Source organism: Nyctereutes procyonoides, unplaced genomic scaffold (genome assembly GCF_905146905.1).
Source record: "Nyctereutes procyonoides isolate TBG_1078 unplaced genomic scaffold, NYPRO_anot_genome, whole genome shotgun sequence".
In the NCBI taxonomy this organism is placed as follows: domain Eukaryota; kingdom Metazoa; phylum Chordata; class Mammalia; order Carnivora; family Canidae; genus Nyctereutes; species Nyctereutes procyonoides.
In genome coordinates this window covers 1,127,994-1,149,738 of record NW_026575025.1, presented here as the reverse complement: position 1 = coordinate 1,149,738, position 21,745 = coordinate 1,127,994, and the positions used below count along the sequence as shown (strand labels likewise).

Genomic DNA, 21,745 nt, shown 5'->3' with positions numbered 1-21,745 from the left:
CTCTTTTTAAAAAAGTACTTTAAAAAATCTGATAACCCCACAGATCTTGATTGCTTAAGCAGCCAAAATTTCATGCCATCACTCCCAGTAGTCTAATGGGTGAAGTACAATAACTGTATTATGATTCTTTTCTATACATTGTCATCAACTCCCTATCACCAACCATCTCAGATCATAAAATCCTCAGTATTGAATATAAAAGGGCATGTTTTATGAAACAGAAATCTCATACCTTTGGGGAAAAAATCTGATCACATATTCTGATTTTTTTACAGATTGACTTATTTTATTTTTTAAGATTTTACTTATTTACTTTAGAGAAAGAGAGAACATGAGTAGGGGAAGAAGCAGACGGAGAGGGACAAGTAGACTCTGCTGAGCATGGACATGGATGTGGGGCTCAATCCCAAACACCCTGAGATCATGACCTGAGCTGAAATCAAGAGTCAGATGCTTAACTGACTGAACCACCCAGGTGGCCCCATATATGATTTTTTTATTCCAAAAATATCATCACACTGGGGTGCTTTGTATAAACTTTCTCCAAAATTACTTGAAACAAAAAAAGAAAAAAAAAAGACAGTATTTCTGAACTTTCTTTTCTTTCTTTTTTTTCTGAACAACTTTCAAACAAAGGTTTGCCCTCAGCAGTTTATAACTGTTTGGGAATTTGTCCTTGAAAGATATCCTCTTAGGGACAAAAGGTGAGGTTTTAGCTGTGTGCTCTCTACTTAAAATGCTGAGTTTTAAGCTGTGACTTTAGGTTTTAGGGTGTGAGTAAGGTATGGAATAGGAGGGCAGATGCTCACATTGGCAGCACAAATACTAACGTGGGTACAGATACTGAGAGGATTTGGCATGGCCCCCTGTGCAAGGAAGACATGAAAATTTGTGAAGCGTTCCAAATTAGAAATCAAACCAAACAACTGAAAAGGAACTCGGGCAGATATTCCCCTTAAAAAGACACACAGTGTGTAAGGAGGGGAGTGAGGTGGGCAGTATATAGGAACTCTCAGTACTGTCCCCTCAAGTTCTCGGTAAATCTAAACTGTTCTCAAAATAAAACCTATTAATTATAAACACACACAAAATAGCACAGACACTGGAATTGTAATAAAATTTGTGGTTCTGATTATTAGTCATCCAGGTGATTGGTGGCTGAAGGAGTTTACAAGTGGTCATAAAAAACACATGAAACAGGAAACTTTCAATCCAATGTGATAGGAAGAGGGGAAAGTCAAAACAGGAGACCTGGGATGAGCTAGAGTGACCTTTCCTCAACATGACTCCAGCATGTTGATGTAAAAGGCTGCTGCCAGCAGGCTACACTTGATGCTTGCGAGAGATCTAAAAATATAAAGTACCTGTTCACTTAAAGTTACAAGATTAACCAATCAAAGGAAGCAACTGGCTATTGAGACAGAATTTTAATCAATGGGTTAAAAATGTATGTAACTGTGTTGAACATAATATATGTAATCCTGAATTCCAGCTAATACATGTATTGTTTTCTCTACGTGGTAATCCTCAGCACCAGCAAACCTGATAAATCATTGACTAGCCATTTTGTTGCTAGAAAGCTTTGACACGAGACTGCTTTTGTAACGTAGCACACTCCCATATTATGTTTAGAGTGGAATTTGAGCTCTTAAAATTGATTTGCACTAATTTTAGAGAGAATATTTATTGGTTAAAATGAGGTATATCTGTGCTGTAGGTTCATGAGCACACACTTCAATTTCTGATAAAGGAAGCTTTTCTATAACCATTATAAAATTTTACTTTGTGAAAAGAGCAATCTAATTCATGAGATATGCATCCTAAGGGCATGCACACAATGTAAGCACATAGCATAAGGTCAGCGTGCGATGAACACACAACACAGTATGTCTCGCGTCAATGTAGCTCCCAATCATAGAACTCCTCTCATTACAAAATGTATCTAACCCAAAACAGGCCAAGGAAGCACCTGTGTGGCATGGCCAAGGCACCCTAGGGGTATGTGTATATGTGCAAGGATGGGTACACTGTCATGGTGGCGCGACTTCTCTTTGTGGCAGGATATCTGTTCCTGGGCCAGAGTGGCTTCATATCTGGAGCTGGCTCTTGGCTGGAGTTTGTGCTTCTCTTTGGACAGCACGACACTGTGAATCTCGGCTTCTGTATCTGTGCAAACAAGATAGAAAGGTTGAATCGCTTTAGGTTGCAATTTCTAAAGTTTTTTTTTTTTTAAGATTTTATTTATTTATTCATGAAAGACACAGAATGAGAGAGAGGCAGAGACACAGGCAGAGGGAGAAGCAGGCTCCATGCACGGAGCCCAATGTGGGACTCGATCCTGGGATTCCAGGATCACGCCCTGGGCCGAAGGCAGGCACTAAACTGCTGAGCCACACAGGCGTCCCTCAATTTCTAAAGTTACAGAGTTGGAGTTGGTTTTACAAGGAGTTAGTGAGAAGTATTTGCATTTCCCCCCAAATACCAAAATACAAAGTAGTTAATGTTGCACCAGGGCAGAGGTGAATCAAGCATTTGCCCAAGTCCTTTGGAGAGCTGAAAAAAGGTCCTTAATTGCCTGAGCTCAACGATTGCTTTCATAAGCCATCTAGAGACATTACACAAAGAGAAGAACCTGATCTGTCAAGATAGGAGACTGACCCACTGTTTGTGACTCTGCTTATCTGATTATACCTGTGAGTTAAATGCTTATGTCTCAGCTAGAAAAACATTCTGCCAGAAATGGTAAGAAAATGGAGGTAAAGGTAAGAAAGCCTGGATGGAGGAGAGGAGAGAGGAGGGAGGAGACAGGAGAGAGGATGAGAGAGGAGGGGAGGAGGGGAGGAGGGAGGGGAGAAGAGAGAGAAGAGAAGAGAAGAGAAGAGAAGAGAGAAGAGAAGAGAAGAGAAGAGAAGAGAAGAGAAGAGACGAGACGAGACTGAATGGCATTTACCTGCTACACTGGGTTTCACTGAATCCCTGGTTACATGTTACAGCCTAACCAGCAGCTTTCAACTGTGGGATGTGGCTTCCTGCAGTGAATGCCAAAGAGGCAAGGGGGCAGTTTGTGGCTCCCCTGCCTGGCAGGACAGAAATCCATGTGTTTTTTTGTTTGTTTGTTTGTTTTTTTTTTTAAGATTCTATTTATTTATTCATGAGAGACACCGCAGAGAAGAGTGGCAGAGACACAGGCAGAGGGAGGTGCAGGCTCCCTGCGGGGAGCCCAATGCAGGACTGGATCCCAGGACCCGGGGATCATGCCCTGAGCCAAAGGGAGATGCTCAACCACTGAAGCACTCAGGTGCCCCCAGAAATCCTCTTTGATTTGAATTTACCTAAACCTCTCTTCCCACTGCTCTCCAGGCTCTGTTATGCCACAGTGACTGGACTATGTCTCACCACCCCTCCTAGAGGGTGGCTGCCTTAAGGGAGGGATCAGGTATTCCAGTCCTCAAGTGGTCCCGCATCTCATAGGATCTCTATAAGATACTGTGGGATAAATGGGAGCACAGTCTGAGAAGTCCCAAACAACAGCCTTGGCAAAACAGCAGGGACCTCTCCTTGGGACAACTGTCCATTTTCTATCTGGTGTAGCCATGTTAGTCTGATGGTTCTCAATCTTTGTTCACCCTGGGTGCCTGTGAGCAGCACCCTCCCATAGACGTACCCAGGGCTATTTGACATAACAGCTTACTAGCTGTTTCTCCACCTCTTTTTCTTCCTTCTCAGGAAAGAATATGCAAATGCAAATGTGCAAGAGAGATACTTATTAGAGGGGACAAATACTAACTCATTCTAACTTATTCCCTTAAAAAAGCAAATCATTCACAAACCTCGGTATTCAATGATCACTGGTAATACTGCATGTGAGGCACACCTCATGCCTGATGGTGGCACCCCCGTTTGTTGTTAACATCTCCTAGGGTTGAGAACCACCACATTATTCACTATCACTGTTTTCTCAACTGTTGCCATGGAGTTACAAAATAATAGCCACCTACCAAATGTTTGTTAAAATAAAAACTAAATTCTCCAGGGCAAGCTTTAAGCCCTAGGTGGGATTTCTCCCCTCTTGTGGCCCCTTGTGGATTGTATCCCTTGGTGGTCAAGTGGCTTAGACGTTCACCTGAGTGAATGAATTCTAGAAGGTGAAAGTGTGGATTGCTACCTCTCCAAACCATGTCATATACTTAAAAGCCAAATCAAATTAGTGGCTGGCATATATGTATACATAGTAGTGAAATACCTGCATTCCCTCTCTATTCTTCGTCAGAATCAAGGAGGTCATTTTTGATGGGTCCAGGGAGGTGCCCTTGTCTCTTCCACGTAGCTGTGACTGAGATAAACAAACACAATCTCACTAAAGCTTCCACTTGCACAAGTGTGATTACATAGAATATACAGTGAGGGTTCTTTTATTCCTGCATGTTAGATCATTACATATGATACAGATAGAGAGGCAAAATGCAAATGAATGATAATTTGAAGAAAAGAAGGAAACTGATATTTATGGAGTGCCTATCATTTGCCAGGCATGTAACACACAGTTTCACATCTAATTTTCTCAACAACCTTTGTGATGTATGTATTATCACCCCAATATTTTAGATGTAGAAACTGAGTCCCAGAGTTCAGTAACTCATGGAAAATGATAGGCTGGAATCTGAACTCAAGACAGACTTGAAAGCTGTGCTCTTGCTACTATCACACTAGACACCAAATGGCCCTCAATGTGGAGCAGTGCTCTGTGGGGATTCCTCAGTGTAACACAGTGGGACCTCATTATATCACTGTTAACCATAGGGTAGCATTTTGCATGAGAAGGGCTTATTTTGTACCATATACACTAAGAGTTATCTACTACTATACCAAAACTTATTTTAAAATATTTTTTAAGTTTATTTTTTTCTTTTTGGTAATCTTTACACCCAACATGGGTCTTGAAATCACACAGAGATCAAGAGTTCCATGCTCTTCTGAGTCAACCAAGCTCCCCACCAAAACATATTATTATTTTTAAAGAGATTTTATTTATTTATTTGACAGAGAGAGAGAGAGAGAGAGAGAGAGAGAGAGGAGTGAGTGTGTACAGGAAGGCAGAGGGAGAGGGAGAAGCAGGCTCCCTGCTGATCAAGGAGCCCAGTGCAGGGCTCAATCCCAGGACCCCAGGATCATGACCTGAGCCAAAGGCACATGTTTAACTGAATGGGTGCCACCCAGGTACCCCCAAAACTTATTTTTAGACATAAAAAAAAACCAAAAGGGGGGCATCTGAGTGGCTCAGTCAGTCAAGCGTCCAATTCTTGATTTCAGCTTGGGTCATGATCTCAGAGTCATGAGATCTGGCCCCAGGTTGTTGGGCTCTACATTCAGCAGGAGTCTGCTTGAGATTCTCTCTCTCTCCTCTCCCTCTCCCCCTGGTTGCTCTCTCTCTCTCTCTCTCAATCTAAAATAAATAAATGTATCTTTTAAAAGAAAGGATTTTATAGCCACATAATTCCAAAGTACTAAAAAAATGACTGGGCGTCTTTCCTCTGTGCTCCTACTTTATCCTACTATGTGATGTAATTTCCTGAGTCCTTATTAAAATTCCCCGTAGACTTTAACGTCCCTAAGGCAGAGATAGTGTTTTGTTCAATGTTACATTCTCAGCAGGCAGCAGAGCGTGTGGCATGTAGTGGCTACACAGTTCAATTTGTTGAATGGAGGGATGGACAGATGATGGAGCAGCCTGTTCTTATGTTCTAGGTATAAAATCAAATCACCAATATTTATTGCCAGACTAGTAATGTCTAATCCAAAGCAATGTCAATGTCCTCAGTAATTTTAATGTTCCTCTGCTCCTGGTGGCACAGACAGGTAAGGGTCACCTAGAGGCCTATTGTATTCTTCAGCCTGTGGGAGAGACATGCTAATTGGAAAAATCAGAGAATCTGCCACAAGAAGTCAAAGATGGAACAGGATAGAGACCAGAAATAAACTCATGTATATACTATCCATTAATTTTTTTACAAAAGAGTCAACATATACAATGGGGAAAAGATGGTCTCTTCCATAAATGGTATTGGGGAAAACTAGATATCTACATATAAAAGAATGAAATAATACCCCTAGCTTATACCAACACTAATGCCAACTCAAAATGGCTTAAAAACTTAAACTCAGGGAACCCTGGGTGGCACAGTGGTTTAGCGCCTGCCTTTGGCCCAGGGCGCGATCCTGGAGACCCAGGATCGAGTCCCAGGTCGGGCTCCCGGTGCATGGAGTGCTTCTCCCTCTGTCTATGTCTCTGCCTCTCTCTCTCTCTGTGACTATCATAAATAAATTAAAAAAAATAAAAAATAAAAAACTTAAGACCCCAAACCATAAAACTCCTAGAAAAAAACATAGGGTCCTTGACATTGGTCTTAACAATGATTTTCTGGATTTGACACCAAAAGCAAAATTAAAAGAGTGGGACTAGATCAAACTAAAAAGCTTCTGCACAGCAAAGGAAATCATCAACAAAATCAGAAGGCAAGTGTGCCTGCCTGGCTCAGTTGGCAGAGCATGTGACTGTGAAGTCAAGCCCCACAGTGGGGGTAGAGGTTACTTAAAAAATCTTTTTTTTAGCCCTCCCCCTCAAAAAACAGAATCAGAAGGAAACCTGTGGAATGAAAGTATTTGCAAATAATGTTATTCGGTCTTAAAAGAGAAGGAAATCCTGCCATTTGTGACAACATGGATGAAGCTGGAGGGCATTAGGCTTAGTAAAGGAAGCCCAAGAGAGAAAGACAACTGCTGCATGGTATCACTTATGTGTGGAGCCTAAAAAAAGGTCAAACTCATAGATACAGAGAGTTGAATGGTGGTTACTGGAGAGTGGGGGAAATAGGGAGGAGATGATAAAAGGGCATAACCTTTCAGTTATTAAAGGGAAAAAAGGTAACTACATGAGGTGGAGGATGTGTTAATTCACCAGAGGTATACTAGGTAGATGTGTTAATTCACTCAGTGCTGGGAACCCTCTCATGGTGTGTAAATATATCAAATATCATGTTGTACACTTTATTACCCAAAAAATGTTTTGATAAATTTTCCATGAATGAGTTTTTTTAAAAAAAAAGGGGCAAGCAAAACTACTACCTCATTCAACCTTGGTTTTTCATTTCGCATCATGGAAGAACTGGCGTTCTCTGAATTTCTGAAAAAGGTAGGCTGTTTTTGCAGAGCAGAAGCAAACCCTGCCCTTTCCTGGAAGAATTGAGTACAAAGAGAATATTTTTCAATTGATCTACTGTAATTAATCTACTCATAATTGACCCAGTTCACTTCTGTTAACACTTCCACGTCTGAAAGCAAGCATTTTCATCTTTAGGAAGCAGGGAGCATGATGTGGGGGTGGCAGCTGGGAGGAGACTGGGAAGGAGCCCGGCATCCTCATACTGGACGAGGCCTGACACCTCAGCCACGTGGGAACCCTGGACTGGCTCCAGCTACCACTTCTCCAGTACCACCTTTTCTTCTGGAAATCCAGACATGGTCAATACCCAGACCAGAGTACCATTCCAGAGTGTAGTACAGAATCAGTGGGTCAAGGCTGACATCTGCTCAGAGATGTCCAGAGGACTCAGGAAAGAGCTATGAACTCAAAATAGCTTCCTTACATCCCATTCCCTTGCTGGTTTAGAGTAAATTTTAACCCCTTGTCCTGCTCCCTCCATGGAATGCTCTTTAACCAGACAGCAGAAGTGGGCAACAGAGCCTTCTTACCGGGGCATCTTCTATTAACTTTAACTCCCGCATCAAATTATTTTTCTGATACTGTTCATTTCGCTGTTTCCTAGTCTGAAGTGGCTTCTTTTTCTTCTTCTTATACATCTTCTTCTTTTGATTCACCTATTCCAGATAGCATAGAGAAAGTAGTCACTGAGGATTCCCGAGGTACGCCCACCACATGGAACAGTCTTTCACACAACACTCAAGACACGATGGCTAGCCCAGTATGGAGGTCCTCATGGTGCTGAACTGCTGCTGGTTTGGAGAGCAAACAGTTCAGTTACCTCCTTAGCAGAGTCCACTCCCCATTTAACATCCCAAATCCCTCTAGAATAGGTATACTGCCAAAGGGGCAGTTACACTAATAACCAAATATCTGTGTTTTACAATATGAAGCCAGATTACTTACGGCAATAATGTCAGGTACATATAATATTATCAGGTTTGTGGTTAAAAGATTCAGTTTGGTTGGAGTGCCTGGGTGGCCCAGTCAGTTAAGTGTCTAACTCTTGATTTCGGTTCAGGTCATGATCTCAGGGTTGTGGAATTGAACCCCTTGTTAGGCTCTGTGCTGGGTGTGGAGGAGCCTGGCTAAGTTTCTCTCTCCTGCTCCCTCTGGCTCTCCCCTGACCCTTCCCCATCTCCTCACACTCTCTTTCTCTCTAAAAAAAAAGGAAAAAGAGGGATCCCTGGGTGGCGCAGTGGTTTGGCGCCTGCCTTTGGCCCAGGGCGCGATCCTGGAGACCCGGGATCGAATCCCACGTCAGGTTCCCGGTGCATGGAGCCTGCTTCTCCCTCTGCCTATGTCTCTGCCTCTCTCTCTCATTCTGTGTGACTATCATAAATAAATTAAAAAAAATTAAAAAAAAGGAAAAAGATTAAAAAAATGTTTTTAAAGATTGCATTTATTTATTCATGAGAAACACAGAGAGGCAGGCAGAGACACAGGCAGATGGAGAAGCTCCCCTCCGGGGAGCCTGATGTGGGACTCAATCCCAGGACTCCAGAATCACGCCCTGAGCCAAAGGCAGATGCTCAACTGCTGAGCCACCCAGGCGTCCCATTTGGCTCTGACCACAAGGTGGCTTTAATAATTAAGCAAATGAGGGATCCCTGGGTGGCGCAGCGGTTTGGCGCCTGCCTTTGGCCCAGGGCGCGATCCTGGAGACCCGGGATCGAATCCCACGTCGGGCTCCCGGTGCATGGAGCCTCCTTCTCCCTCTGCCTGTGTCTCTGCCTCTCTCTCTCTCTCTCTCTCTGTGACTATCATAAATAAATAAAAAAAATTAAAAAAAAAATAATTAAGCAAATGAGGCTAAGGACTAATTATCCAGAGACCTATGCTGGGGTAAAGCTTATATTGGTATTGTTATAAATCCAGCTTGAAAACATTATAGGGGGCAGCCTCGGTGGCACAGCAGTTTAGCGCCACCTGCAGCCCAGGGTGTGATCCTGGAGACCCGGGACCAAGTCCCATGTCAGGCTCCCTACATGGAGCCTGCTTCTCCCTCTGCCTGTATCTTTGCCTCTCTCTCTCTCTCTCTTTCTCTGTGTTGTTCATGAATAAATAAAGAAAATCTTTAAAAAAAAAACATTATAGGGTCTAATCTGATCTGGCTGGCTCCACCTGACACAGCCTTTTTTTTTTTTTTAAATATTTTACTTATTCATGAGAGACACAAAGAGAGAGGGAGAGACACAGGCAGAGGGAGAAGCAGGCTCCACGCAAGGAGCCCGACATAGGACTCGATCCCGGGTCTCCAGGATCACACCCTGGGCTACAGGCGGCGCTAAACCACTGCGCCACCAGGGCTGCCCCTGACACAGCCTTAATCTCAGCTTATGATGGAGATATTTCTTAATGCAACTAGGAAATCATGTGCATAATGAACCACAACAAATATTTTGCTGTTTCTAAAGCTCTTATATCATTTACACAAGAAAAAGTCTGTGAACAAGATGGAGCAAAAAAAAATTAATATATGGAAGTATAAAAAACTATCTACAACTACAAACTTCTTTAAAAAGTATGCATCAGGGCGCCTGGGTGGAGCATGCAATTCTTGATCTTGAGGTGGTGATTTCGAGGCCCATGTTAGGTGTAGAGATATGAATATAAAAATAAAATCTTAAATAAATAATTGAGTCATTTTTAACAACCTCTCTTAACATGGTTTTCACTTTTAGTTAAATTCTTTTTCTCGTTTTAGTTAACTTTCTAATAAACATGGAGTCTTCACATTTTTTTCCCTTAGATTTTTCCCTAGATTTTTATTTTAATTTTAATTTTTTTAAGATTTTAAATATTTATTCATGAGAGACACAGAGAAAGAGAGAGAGAGAGTGAGAGAGGCAGAGGGCAGCTCTGGTGGCTCAGCGGTTTAGCGCCACCTTCATTCAGCCCAGGGCGTGATCTGGGGTCCCTGGATCCAGTCCCACATCAGGCTCCCTGCATGGAGCCTGCTTCTCCCTCTGCCTGTCTCTCTCTCTCTCTCTCTCTCTCTCTCTCTCTCTGTCTCTTATGAATAAATAAAATCTTTAAAAAAAAAAAAAAAGAGAGAGGCAGAGACACAAGCAGAGGGAGAAGCAGGCTCCATGCAGGGAGCCTGACATGGGACTTGATCCTGGGTCTCCAGGATCAGGCCCTGGGCTGAAGGCGGCGCTAAACCACTGAGCCACCTGGGCTGCCCTTCCCTAGATTTTTTAAAAGGAAAGTTATAGAGGACAAAATGACAGACTCTAGGGTAGGGTAACCAGGTTTGATACTGTTGCTATATTTTTTGCAGATTTTTTTTAAAAGATTTTTCTGGGCAGGCTGGGTGGCTCAGCGGTTTAGTGACGCCTTCAGCCCAGGGTTGTGATCCTGGAGACCTGGGATCGAGTCCCACATCAGGCTCCCTGCATGGAGCCTGCTTCTCTCTCTCCCTGTGTCTCTGCCTCTCTCTCTCTCATGAATGAATAAATAAAATCTTTTTTAAAAAATTAAAAATCAATAAAAGATTTTACTTATTTATTCATGAGAGACACAGAGAGAGAGAGGCAGAGACAGAGGCAGAGGGAGAAGCAGGCTCCCTGCAGGGAGACTGATGCGGAACTTGATCCCAGGACCCTGGGATCACGCCCTGAGCAGAAGGCAGATGCTCAACCACTGAGCCACCCAGGAGTCCCTTCTACAGATTTTAGTTGGAACATTCCACCAGGAATTACCCAGGAGGGTCATCCTTTCCTTAAGGCTGCTACTTCCTGGGTGTGAGTCTGTACCATCTTACCTCATCTGCCATGCTCAGTAGGTGAACAGGGAGACCATCTGAGAGGGAACTGTCAGAACCACTGGTGCTATTTCCAAAAGGAAGGAGGAAAGGAAAATATCTGTTAGTAATGTCTAGGAAGGATAACAACCACCAGACCAGCAGCATGGAGTTAGGATATCCAGTCTGCTTTGCCCTCAATGCCTGGGTTTCAATGACTAAGAATTCTTGACTAGCATGTTCTCATTCATTCTGTTTTTTTTTTTTTTTGAAGATTTTGGGGGGGGATCCCTGGATGGCTCAGCAGTTTAGCACCTGCCTTTGGCCCAGGGCACGATCCTGGAGTCCCAGGATCAAGTCCCGCGTTGGGCTCCTAGCATGGAGCCTGCTTCTCCCTCTGCCTATGTCTCTGCCTCTCTGTCTGTGTGTGTCTCTCATGCATAAATAAATAAAATCTTTAAATAAATTAATTAATTAAATCTTTTAAAAAGATATTTATTTATGCATGAGAGACACACACACAGAGTGAGAGTGAGAGTGAGAGAGAGAGAGAGAGGCAGAGACACAGGCAGAGGGAGAAGCAGGCTCGGGATCTCTGGGTGGCGCAGCGGTTTGGTGCCTGCCTTTGGCCCAGGGCGCGATCCTGGAGACCCGGGATCGAATCCCACGTCGGGCTCCCGGTGCATGGAGCCTGCTTCTCCCTCTGCCTGTGTCTCTGCCCCTCTCTCTCTCTCTGTGTGTGACTATCATATATAAATAAAAATTAAAAAAAAAAAAAAAAAAAAGAAGCAGGCTCCATGCAGGGAACCCGACATGGGACTCGATCCCGGGTCTCCAGGATCACGTCCTGGGCCGAAGGCGGTGCCAAACCACTGAGCCACCTGGGCTGCCCTCTTCATTCATTCTGAACATGTATTGCATGCCAGGCAGTGCATCAAGCACAGTGATGAATGTGAAAGACCTCCTGCCCCCAAGGAGTTTGCAATTAATGTGGCAAAATAACTGGCCAGGTGGGCAAAGCTGCCCTTGGCAGTGACTGTAAGAGGCTGGAAGATTCTTATTGTGCAGCCCTAGAGAATACCAGGGTACTGTGATTTGTTTGGAAGCATGGCTTGTTTCATTTGTTCTGTCTGGCCAGGACCAGTTCAGAGAACAAGGATCCTACCAAGTGCTCTTTACAACTGTATTGAATATACACATAAACCTATTTGATAACAAGATATCCATAGGTCAGAGACCAAGAATATTGCTTTCATTATCCCAATTCCTGCTTCAAAGGTTGTGGATGCATGTCCAGGCTGATCTACAGTCTTCCCCCACAAATGGTCTGCCCCTTTCCTGCAAGGCCTAGGGCTCAGATAATCCATCCTTGCTGCCTTCATCACATCCATTGTTCAAGTATCACATTACATTTTCCTCTTTCCTGGGGTGTGGCTGGCTAGAATTGGGAACTGTGCTCTACCACCTGGCCTCCATATATTAAAAAATGTCTTAGGCACAAAATTCAGATCCCCTGGGACAAGGCGGCATTTCAAACCATTCTTTTGCTCAGGCCTTTCATCCTGTTCATGCTCCCCCTCCCTCTGTTTGGTACACAATGCAGAGCCCCACAGTAAGACAGCGGGAAGATAGCCCTCTCTTCTCTGATCTCATTCCCAATTCCCTGTCCTCAAAAGCCTTTTCTAGTCTAAGGAGTAGCCTTGGAGGCCTCCAGATAATAGTCTCTGAAGTCCCTTTTGGAGAAAACAGAAAACTTTAACGAACAGGATAAGAGCATTAGATGCAGTGTGTCCCAGAAAATGCTGACGACCGTGTAGGTGCACACATAAGGCACACTGAAGCTGGGCCTGGACACTCACAGTCTGCTTTTCTGTGTCATGGTGGGAGTGGACAGGTGGAGCCCCGTGGAGGCTGTGATAGATGGTTTCCTGATGCAGACACTGACAAACTGGTTTCAATCATTCTTAACTAAATAAATCAGAGTACCCTGCTGAGCCAGCTAGAATGTAGACTTCCTGTTTCTGAGTTGACTCCCTCTGGGCTCTATACTAATGAGTCAACAGGCAGGGGCTTTTTGTTTTTTTGTTTGTTTGTTTTAATTTTTTTAAATTTATTTATGATAGTCACACACGGAGAGAGAGAGAGGCAGAGACATAGGCAGAGGGAGAAGCAGGCTCCATGCACCGGGAGCCCGACGTGGGATTCGATCCCGGGTCTCCAGGATCGCACCCTGGGCCAAAGGCAGGCGCCAAACCGCTGCGCCACCCAGGGATCCCGGGCTTTTTGTTTTTGAGGCTGAAAGGGAAGAGTGGTTTGTGTGGCAGTCATGGAGAGCTAGGCAGAGAATTCTGGGAGAGTGGAAAAGGCAACATGGTGACTGGGCACACTGCCCGGCCTGATTTAAGGTTCCTATGGAGACATTTGGGAGATGCAGGCAGAACTGCTTTAGGGTCCGGAAGTTAATGTGCCACATAGAGTAGGAGGGAGAGCCATCCCCTTTGCCCTGTCCACTACAGTCTACAGCATAGCCCAGAGATCCGACTGAGGGCATTGGGGCAGGCTTGAGGCACTCTGGCCAGTAAGCTAGAGTAGAAGGTGTTCTTGCACACCTGTGAGATACCCATCCACCTGGGGACTTCCTAAAATAGTTGTGGAGATTATGAGGGTGGGGCTGAGATCCTACAAGTGAAATTAATTCAATAAATATATTTATTGAGCTCTCCCTATGTGCTGGGTAACTGTTCTAGATGCATGATATACAAAGGTGAACAAAATAAAGATCTCTGACCTTGTGGAACCGGAACCTACATCCATAGGGGGGAACAGATAATACATAGTAAACTCAATAAAGATGGAAATAACATAGAAGGACCGAAGGTGATAAAATGCTAGAGCACTGCAGGGGGATAGGGAATGAATGGCAGAAAGACAGAGGCAGGAGAGCAAGTGGCCGTATTAGAGTAACAAGGGTAGGCCACATTGACAAAGTTGACATTGAAACAAAGACTTGAAGGAGGTGAGGAATGAGCCATGAAGGTATCTGGGGGAAGAGCTAGCGTAAAGGCCCTGAGACAGAGCAGCCCCGGTGGTGCAGCGAGCGGTTTAGCGCCGCCTGCAGCCCAGGGCATGATCCTGGAGATCCAGGATCAAGTCCCGCATTGGGTTCCCTGCAGGGAGCCTGCTTCTCCCTCTGCCTGTGTCTCTGCCTCTCTCTCTCTCTCTCTCTCTGTGTGTGTGTGTGTCTCTATGAATAAATAAGTAAATAAATAATTCTTAAAAAAAAAAAAAAGGCCCTGAGACAGAAGAGGGCCTGGTGAGTCCGAAGAAGAGTAAGAAGGCAAGTGTAGCTGCAGCAGCGTGTGAGAGGGTGAGGGTAGAGGTTATAAGGTATCAAGTGGCTAGATCCTATAGCCTGGAAGTCACTATGGGGTCTTGGACTTTTTACCTCATTTGCTGGCTCCTCATCTCTGTGATCTCTTAGAGCTATGATACTCAGTTTCGACCTAGACCTCCTCTTTGTCCTATCTGCACTTACACCTTGGAATCTCATCTAGTCTTTTTCTTTATTTTTAATTTTATTAATTTATTTGAGAGAGAGAGACCGTGCATGCGAGCAGGGAAAAGGGCAGAGGGAGAGAATCTCAAGCTGACTCTGCACTGAGTGTGGAGCCTGATGAGGGGTTCGACCTTACAACCCTGAGATCATGACCTGAGCCAAAACCAAGAGTTGGATGCTTAACCGACTGAGCCACCCAGCCACTCCTAGTCTTAAGGTTTAAATATCATCCATCCAGTGATAACTCTATTTGACCTCTCCACTGAACTCCAGACTCATATATTCAATTGCCCATTCAATATCTCCATTAAGATTCTAATAGGTGTCTCTGACTAAACATGTCCAACACTAGCCTCCAGATCTTTACCACTCCCCAACCTTTTCCACCCCCTTGGTCTTCTCCATCTCAGTGAGCAACTCTATCCAACCAATTATGGACTCATTCTCCTTCTCTCATGCTCCATATCCAATCCATAAGAAAATCCTAAGGTTTGAAATTTCAAAATACATCTAGAATTATCCCTACCATCTACATCTACCCCTAACCACTATAACTACTCAAGTCTAGACCACCATCTATATTTACTTGTACTATTGCACGAGGCTCCTAATGAATGTCCTTGCTTACATCCTTCCTCTCTGCAATCTATTTTCCATATAGCAACCAAGGTATTACTACTGAAACTAAAACCCAAGTCAGAACATGACTCTTCTCTACTTAAAACCTTCCACAGGCTTTCTGCATCCCTTGGAGTAAAAGACAAAGGCTTTACAATTGCCTAAGGGGCCTAGACATACTGCCTGCCCACTTCCTTAACCGAGAAATGAGGCTGTCAAAGAACAGGCACTCAGTATATAGTCATTGAAGAAATGAAATATGTTAAGCGTGCTGTGATTTAATCAATATTGTGCACCTGAGGTTCAAAACCAATGATACAGCAGAGCAAATGAAAACAAATAAAAAACAATTGAACTTCTCTGGTTCTTCTCTGAAATGAAGTTACCTGGATTCAATGTCAGACAAAGAGATGTCACTCCAATTTCCTTCTAAATCCATATCTTGTCCAAGTTCATCGAATTTCTTATGGATCTCCTGTTTTAAGAGCTCTTTAAGCTCTGCTAGACACTGCATGAACTGTGGGAGTGAAAAAAAGAATATTTTTGTTTATTCATTAATTTTTTTACCAAACATTTTACTCAGTATACGCTGAAAGGCACTTTATTTATTACTGGGGACATAAAAGATGAGCGGGCTGTCACCTCTGCTAGTAAGGACATGTTAACATATAAATTATATGCACTGTAGTAAATGTGTTTCTAGGGCAGAACATTAGTGAACACTGCTTTAGGCACTTTCCCCTGGCTATCAGCAATAGTAAATAATGCAGAGGTCTAATTTATTTTATTTTTTTGAATTGCAAGGAAGGAAACATTAGAATAGTGTTATTCAGATTTTGGCCTATGGCAGATGTGCTTTAACAGGCCATGCTGTGGTCAAATTCTACTTTAATATGTTTTATTGGGGCACTTGGGTGGCTTGGTCAGTTAAGTGTCTGCCTTCGGCTCAGGTCATGATCCCAGGGTCCTGGGATCAAGCCCTGCATCAGGCTCCCTGCTCTGCAAGGGGCCTGCTTTTCCCTCTCCCTCTGCCTGCTGCTCCTCCTTCTTGTGCTCTCTTTCTTTCTCTGTCAAATGAATGAATAAAATCTTTAATAAATAAATATGTTTCATTAAACAGGTGAAAAGTTGCACCCAGAGCAGTACATATCACATGTCCCCAGTGCCCCAACTGAGAGGGGATATAGGAGAAAAGTTAGATCAAGCCCATGAGCACAGACTCCCTTTTAAGAAGCTGAGTGATGAAGGGAAATAGAAATACCATCCTGACTCTCTGTTAGAGAAATGAGACAGATGGAAACCTGTGCATGAGTCAGGACAGGGGCAGCCTGAGAACATGTGCAGTTTAGGGGAAGAAGTAAGAAGACGAAAACACTGAGGACACAGAAAAAAGGAGGAAAGAATGAATGAGGCAAGACGTCGGGGGGAGGGGCATGGCTGGGGAGCTGGCAGGTGCACAAAAGCTGGCAAGGTCAGTTTTGGAGGTGAGAAAGGACTCCTGCTTTTCTGAAAGGCAAAGTGAGGGAGTATGTGCTGATGGATAGTTGGCATGAAGGCTTCTACCTTCTTGGTGAGTTATGAGGTCTTGGCATTTGCTGAGAGTATGCAGGCTTGGGGTTTTCTTACTTTGATTATAAAAACTTCAGAATGATATTAAGAGGAAAATAAAAACCATCTATAATCTCACTGGGCTGAGACCCAGTGCAACTGATCACAGTAGCATCACCATATTTCTTTTCTTCTTCTTCTTCTTTTTTTAACAGTAGGGGATCCCTGGGTGGCGCAGCGGTTTTGCGCCTGCCTTTGGTCCAGGGCGCGATCCTGGAGACTGGGATCGAATCCCACATCAGGCTCCTGGTGCATGGAGCCTGCTTCTCCCTCTGCCTGTGTCTCTGCCTCTCTCTCTCTCTCTCTGTGACTATCATAAATAAATTAATTAAAAAAAAAATAACAGTAGACTTGCAGGGTGTTTTTATATTATTTTATTTTATTTTATTTTATTTTATTTTATTTTATTTTATTTTATTTTATTTTATTTATTTATTTATTTATTTATTTATTTATTTATTTATTTATTTATTTATTTATTTATTTATTTATTTATTTGAAAGAAGGACAGAGATAGCAACAGAGAGCACAAGTGAAGAGGAGAGGGAGAAGCAGCTCTCCATTGAGCAGGGAGTCTGACATGGGGCTTGATCCCGGAACCCTAGGATCATGATCTGAGCCGAAGGAAGATGCTTAACTGACTCAGCTACCCAGGTGCCCCCATCACCACATTTCTTGAAAGCCCATTTTTACCTTGGTTCGGTCAGGATCACAGAAATCCAGAAGAGTGTCACAAACATGATAACCTAGAGACTTTAGATCCTCAATGGTAAAGTGAGTATCTCTTTTATTACCTGAAAAAAAAAATCCATAAACATTTCTTATTAAATCTTAATGAGTTCATCTGTGGTAGACACTGTGCCAAGGGCTTTATGTGCATTATCTCATTAGGTAGTACCTATAATGCAGGTATTATTACCTATTACTGACAGTTTAAAAAAATGAAGTTTGAAGAGTTAATTAAAAAAAAAAAAAAGAGTTAAGTAACTGCACCAGGATCACACAACTTGTAAATGGAGCTGAAATTCAAACCCGGATCTCCCTGATTCTAGGTCCCCAGCAACCACTTTGCTCTACTGCCCCATCAAGAATTACATTTCACACTCATATTTACACTGGTCAAATTCAGCATAAGGAGCAGTTAAGAAAATCCTGTAGGTCAATCATCTCTCCAGCACTCAAAGGGATTTCATGCCCTCTGTACTTTGCTTGGCTTCCCCTTGTCATGCTGACCTACGATATACAAGAGAACTGGGATCCCTGGGTGGCGCAGCAGTTTAGCACCTGCCTTTGGCCCAGGGCGCGATCCTGGAGACCCTGGATCGAATCCCACGTCAGGCTCCCGGTGCATGGAGCCTGCTTCTCCCTCTGCCTGTGTCTCTGCCTCTCTCTCTCTCTCTGTGACTATCATAAATAAATAAAAATTTAAAAAAAAAAAGAGAACTTACCCAGGGTGGACCCCCCAAAGGTAGATTCCATGGTGTAGCTATTCAGGATCCCCATGCGCCACATCACAACTCGGCCTGTTCCTTCCTTGCACTTTTGCACCTTAAAGTTACAACTCTGAAAAGAGAACTAAAGAGAAACCAAAAGTCTCTGTTAAACCTAAACTGGCAAATGTAAGATGTCTAAGATTCATTTATATGATACAAGAATGGTTTCCTGGACGTCTATATATTATTTCCTAAAGTATGCTCCTTAAAATAGTAATTCTACAGGATGTTAACAGGTTTTACAGAAGAGAAAATGAGTTCTGTGGTCATGTTAGTCAGGAGGATGTAGGGTGAACAAAATTACACAGACTTCTTGTGCAGGACTTCTCAGAGCATTTAGTATGTTATTGTAGACTGTGAGTCTCCAAGGGAGAGAGTACAAATTCTACTTCTTACTCCCTGGGTCCCCTTTTTCCCTTCCCCATCTTTCCCAGGGACATTTTCAAGGACTAGGGTTCCTTGAACTCCTATTTGGGAATGCTGGCTTACTTTGGCATTCAAGACACTGGCCAACTTTTCTAAGATTTATTTTCTTTTTTTTTTTAATTTTTATTTATTTATGATAGTCAGAGAGAGAGAGAGAGAGAGAGAGAGAGAGGCAGACACACAGGCAGAGGGAGAAGCAGGCTCCATGCACCGGGAGCCCGACGTGGGATTCGATCCCGGGTCTCCAGGATCGCGCCCTGAGCTAAAGGCAGGCGCCAAACCGCTGCGCCACCCAGGGATCCCTAAGATTTAGTTTCTATTCTTCCCCAACTTGAGTCTTTGGATCCAGCTGGGTTTATCCTCTATTTATGGTTGACGTATGCCTCACCCCTGTAATCTCTGCCCGGAACTCTCACTCCCTCTGACTTACTGTTCTCAGCTCGGAGTTCAATATGCTCCATTGTCTTTCATGACCACCCAACCCTCTTTCCTTATTGAGGTTTGTAACATATACTTGGCACTCATCCCAACCTATCTTATCCTGCTGAAAATGCTTTACAGTTGGAAGGTATGTTTCCACCTAGTGGTTTTTAATTTCTGCACCCTGGAATCCAGGGGTTCTACTGAGGAGCCTCGGGCATTCCTGACACAAGGACTGACGAGGCCAACTAGGCAAGATTCCAAGCCCTCTATCTGTCTTCAATGAGTACAGCTCTGCTTTTAATTGTTTTAGATACTGGGTTCTGAACATCATTTTAAAAAATTTTTATGTATTTTTTTTTTACAAGACACATTATTCGGGTGTCATTTTATTTAAAGAAAGAGATCCCTGGGTGGCTCAGCGGTTTAGTGCCTGCTTTTGGCCCAGGGCATGATCCTGGAGTCCTGGGATCGAGTCCCACATCAGGCTCCCTGCATGGAGCCTCCTTCTCCCTCTGCCTGTGTCTCTGCCCCCCTCTCTCTCTCTGTCTCATGAATAAATAAAATCAAGAAAGAAGAAAGAAAAGAAAGAAAGAAGAAAGAAAGAAAGAAAGAAAGAAAGAAAGAAAGAAAGAAAGAAAGAAAGAAAGATCGATCCCTGGGGCACCCGGAGGCTCAGTCGGTTAAGCATCTGACTTTTGATTTGAGCTCAGGTCATGATCTCAGGATTGTGAGATCGATCCCTATATCAGGCTCAGCATGGATCCTGCTTAAGATTCTCTCTCCCAGGGGCAGCCCCAGTGGCCCAGCGGTTTGGCGCCGCCTTCGGCCCTGGGCGTGATCCTGGGGACCCAGGATTGAGTCCCACATCGGGCTCCCTGCATGGAGCCTGCTTCTCTCTCTGCCTGTGTCTCTGCCTCTCTCTCTCTCTCTCCCCCCACCCCGTGTCTCTCATGAATAAATAAATAAAATCTTAAAAAAAAAAAAAGATTCTCTCTCCGTCTGCCTCCCCCTCTTTATTGAGATACAATTCACATACCATAAAATTCATTCTTTTCACAATTCACAGAGTTGAGCAGCCATCACCACGATCTAAGTTTAGGACATTTTCATTATCTCCCAAAAGAAACACAGCATCTCTCAGCAGTGATGCCACCCTCCCCCTCCGCACCAAAGGCAACCACTAAAGGACTCTCTGTCTCTACAGATTTGCATCTTCTGAACATTTCATAGAATCACAAAAATATGGCCTTTTGGGTCTGGCTTCTTTTGTGCAACAAGTTTTCAAGGTTCACCTTGAAATGAGATGCAAAGTGGCATATAGGATGCAGTGAATTTTTCCTTAGGCAGTGGATGGATAATTACCTTATGCGCTTACCTTATCTGGTGCGTTTTTGCTTAACATTAAAGGAAAGACGCGCTCATGAAGCCAGTACTTGCGATCGTTGTTTTTACAGCCATACAAGAAGATATTATTCTTACGGCTGTGGCCATGGAAATCACAGTACAAGAGAACCTCCCTTTCTTCCAGAAGTCTATTGAGAGGGGTAAACAAAGGACTCAGTGGACATCCACAAGCATGAAATAATCAAGGACCTTTTTTTTTTTTTTTTAAATTTTTATTTATTTATGATAGTCACACAGAGAGAGAGAGAGAGGCAGAGACACAGGCAGAGGGAGAAGCAGGCTCCATGCACCGGGAGCCCGACATGGGAATCGATCCCGGGTCTCCAGGATCGCGCCCTGGGCCAAAGGCAGGCACCAAACCGCTGCGCCACCCAGGGATCCCTAATCAAGGACCTTTTATAGTTTCTACCTTAATAAATATGTGGTTGCTACCTTCCCTCTAAAAAAAATGTCAGGGATCCCTGGGTGGCGCAGCGGTTTGGCGCCTGCCTTTGGCCCAGGGCACGATCCTGGAGACCTGGGATCGAATCCCATGCCGGGCTCCCGGTGCATGGAGCCTGCTTCTCCCTCTGCCTGTGTCTCTGCCTCTCTCTCTGTGTGTGTGTGACTACCATCAATAAATAAATAAAATCTTAAAAAATAAAATAAATAAAATAAATGTCAACCCCTTCAAAGGACCCTATCTCCACTCTCAGCCACTGCATACCCCCACCCTCAAGCAACATGCTACCAGCACTCCTCGCCACTGCCAGCCAGAGGTACTTGAAATGAAAACGTCCTGACGTGGAAGGGGGTGGTGGGTAGGCCTTGTGTAAGCTGACAAGGAAGTGGAAGAAATCTATTGAAAGAAAGCCCACCCTGGGGCAGACCTGGGGAAAGAGGGACAGAAGTAGAAAGGCTGTTAAGTGTCAGAATGAAAAAGAGAAACAGAGAAAGCCTGGGTTCCTGAATTTCTGGGGCCAGTTCCTGTAAGGCTCAGTTCCTTGGTCTCCTCCTCACCCAGGGCACCTACTCAGTCTTCCAAACATGGTCACCTTCTCCATAATGATGATGATAGCATGAAGAGGATGACAGTAACGACACATAAAACGTTCAGGGCACTGTGCCGAGCAGGTGACACAGATCCTCTCCTTTAATCCTCACAGCTAAACACCTGGGCAGATGAGCCTAGCCCTACTCCACAGATGGGAAGGCTGAAGCGCAGAGAAGTACAA

The 21,745-nt window shown here is 43.9% G+C and overlaps 1 protein-coding gene and 1 non-coding gene across 7 annotated transcripts in view; one reads left to right on the top strand and one right to left on the bottom strand.

Moving 5' to 3' along the window:
- Nucleotides 1-358: 358 nt before the first annotated feature.
- Nucleotides 359-21,745, bottom strand: part of AGBL2 (AGBL carboxypeptidase 2) — a 44,790-nt gene continuing 23,403 nt past the window's right edge. For 4 of the 6 annotated variants that reach the window (XM_055315181.1, XM_055315180.1, XM_055315184.1 and 1 more), the window contains 9 exons: nt 20,503-20,659; nt 18,234-18,360; nt 17,479-17,579; nt 15,564-15,694; nt 11,025-11,091; nt 7,750-7,875; nt 7,123-7,230; nt 4,244-4,333; nt 359-2,166 (listed from right to left, as the gene is read on the bottom strand). In XM_055315181.1, the coding sequence (XP_055171156.1) occupies nt 1,993-2,166; nt 4,244-4,333; nt 7,123-7,230; nt 7,750-7,875; nt 11,025-11,091; nt 15,564-15,694; nt 17,479-17,579; nt 18,234-18,360; nt 20,503-20,659 (1,081 nt within the window). In that variant the 3' untranslated portion in view covers nt 359-1,992. The remainder of the gene's footprint in view (nt 2,167-4,243; nt 4,334-7,122; nt 7,231-7,749; nt 7,876-11,024; nt 11,092-15,563; nt 15,695-17,478; nt 17,580-18,233; nt 18,361-20,502; nt 20,660-21,745) is intronic. The other 2 variants (XM_055315183.1, XM_055315185.1) reach the window with 2 other exon arrangements.
- Nucleotides 802-911, top strand: LOC129503245 (U6 spliceosomal RNA). Its single transcript, XR_008663130.1, has one exon. It is a non-coding gene; the product is annotated as a U6 spliceosomal RNA (small nuclear RNA).